Source organism: Capricornis sumatraensis, chromosome X (genome assembly GCF_032405125.1).
Source record: "Capricornis sumatraensis isolate serow.1 chromosome X, serow.2, whole genome shotgun sequence".
NCBI lineage: Eukaryota > Metazoa > Chordata > Mammalia > Artiodactyla > Bovidae > Capricornis > Capricornis sumatraensis.
The window spans coordinates 76,943,634-76,944,684 of record NC_091092.1 but is presented as its reverse complement, the minus strand read 5'-3'; the positions used below and the strand labels follow the sequence as shown (position 1 = coordinate 76,944,684).

The 1,051-nt window shown below is 62.1% G+C and overlaps 1 protein-coding gene across 1 annotated transcript; it reads right to left on the bottom strand.

The window, feature by feature from the left end:
* Positions 1-224: 224 nt before the first annotated feature.
* Positions 225-827, bottom strand: LOC138070758 (polyadenylate-binding protein 1-like 2). The gene has a single exon (XM_068961968.1). It carries the CDS (start codon positions 825-827, stop codon positions 225-227), a length of 603 nt encoding a protein of 200 aa, XP_068818069.1.
* Positions 828-1,051: the final 224 nt, after the last annotated feature.

Here is a 1,051-nt window from a genome sequence, read left to right as displayed (position 1 = left end):
AGATTAGCAAGATTATTCACAACACCCAAGGTGGGTGTGGCAGGAGGGGAGGAAAGGGAAGGGGGAAGTAGAGAGAGAGAGAGAGGGAAGGGGTGAGAGAGAGACCTGCACTCCCAATACAATACACTGCTGGTGGGTTGGGGGGAATGGGATGGGTGGGGGGTTTGTAAACCGGGTGGGAGCCAAGGTTTGGCTCTGCTGGCTGGCTCGCTCCTGGGATGTTTTCATCGCAAGGTGGCCTCCTCATCGGTGTCTTCCTCAAAATCCTTGACGTCAGCACTGGTGGACTGCCTGGCCCAGGCTCCCCTTTCGGCCTCTCGTTCTTTATGCGACTTGAATCTCCCAACGAAAATTTTGCGGTAGTTCAGGAACATGCCATTCATCGCATCTATGGCCCGCTCGGCGGACTCCTGCTTCTGGAAGTGCACGAACCCATAGCCCTTGGGCCCCTTTTCGTCGCAGGCCACTTTGCAGGACAGGATGTTACCGAACGCAGAGAAGATGTTGTACAGAGCCTTGTTGTCGATGGTCTTGCCCAGGTTCTTGATGAAGACGTTGCCCACTCCGCTCTTGCGGAGCGAGGGGTCCCGCTGGGACCACATGATGCGCACCGGCCTGCCCTTGATGACATCAAAGTTCAGGGTCTCCAGGGCCCGCTTGGCGTCCACCGGTTGCTGGTAGTTGACATACGCATAGCCCAACGAGCGGCGGGTGATCTTGTCCCTGCAAAGGCGGATGGAGAGGATGGGCCCGGCCGGGCTGAACTTCTCGTACAGCATTGCCTCCGTCACCTCAGGGTGCAGGTCGCCCACGTACAGCGAGGCCATAGGAAAGTCCGGGTTCCCCTCGGAGCCCCCGCCGGTTTCCGCATCTGCATCCGCGGCGGCAGCAGCCGCCGCCGCCGCCGCCGCTACCGCTGCCTCCACCTCCGCAGCGGCATCCTCATCCGCCTCCCCCAAGGCGGGCGCCGCAGCCTCTGCTGCGGCGGCGGCGGCTTCGGCCTCGCTGGCCTCCACCACCGCCACGGCCGCCGCCGCCAGTGCAGCCTCCG

Excerpts from the sequence above, each read along its gene's own strand:
- LOC138070758 (XM_068961968.1), bottom strand. The coding sequence starts at position 827 with ATGGCCTCGCTGTACGTGGGCGACCTGCACCCTGAGGTGACGGAGGCA.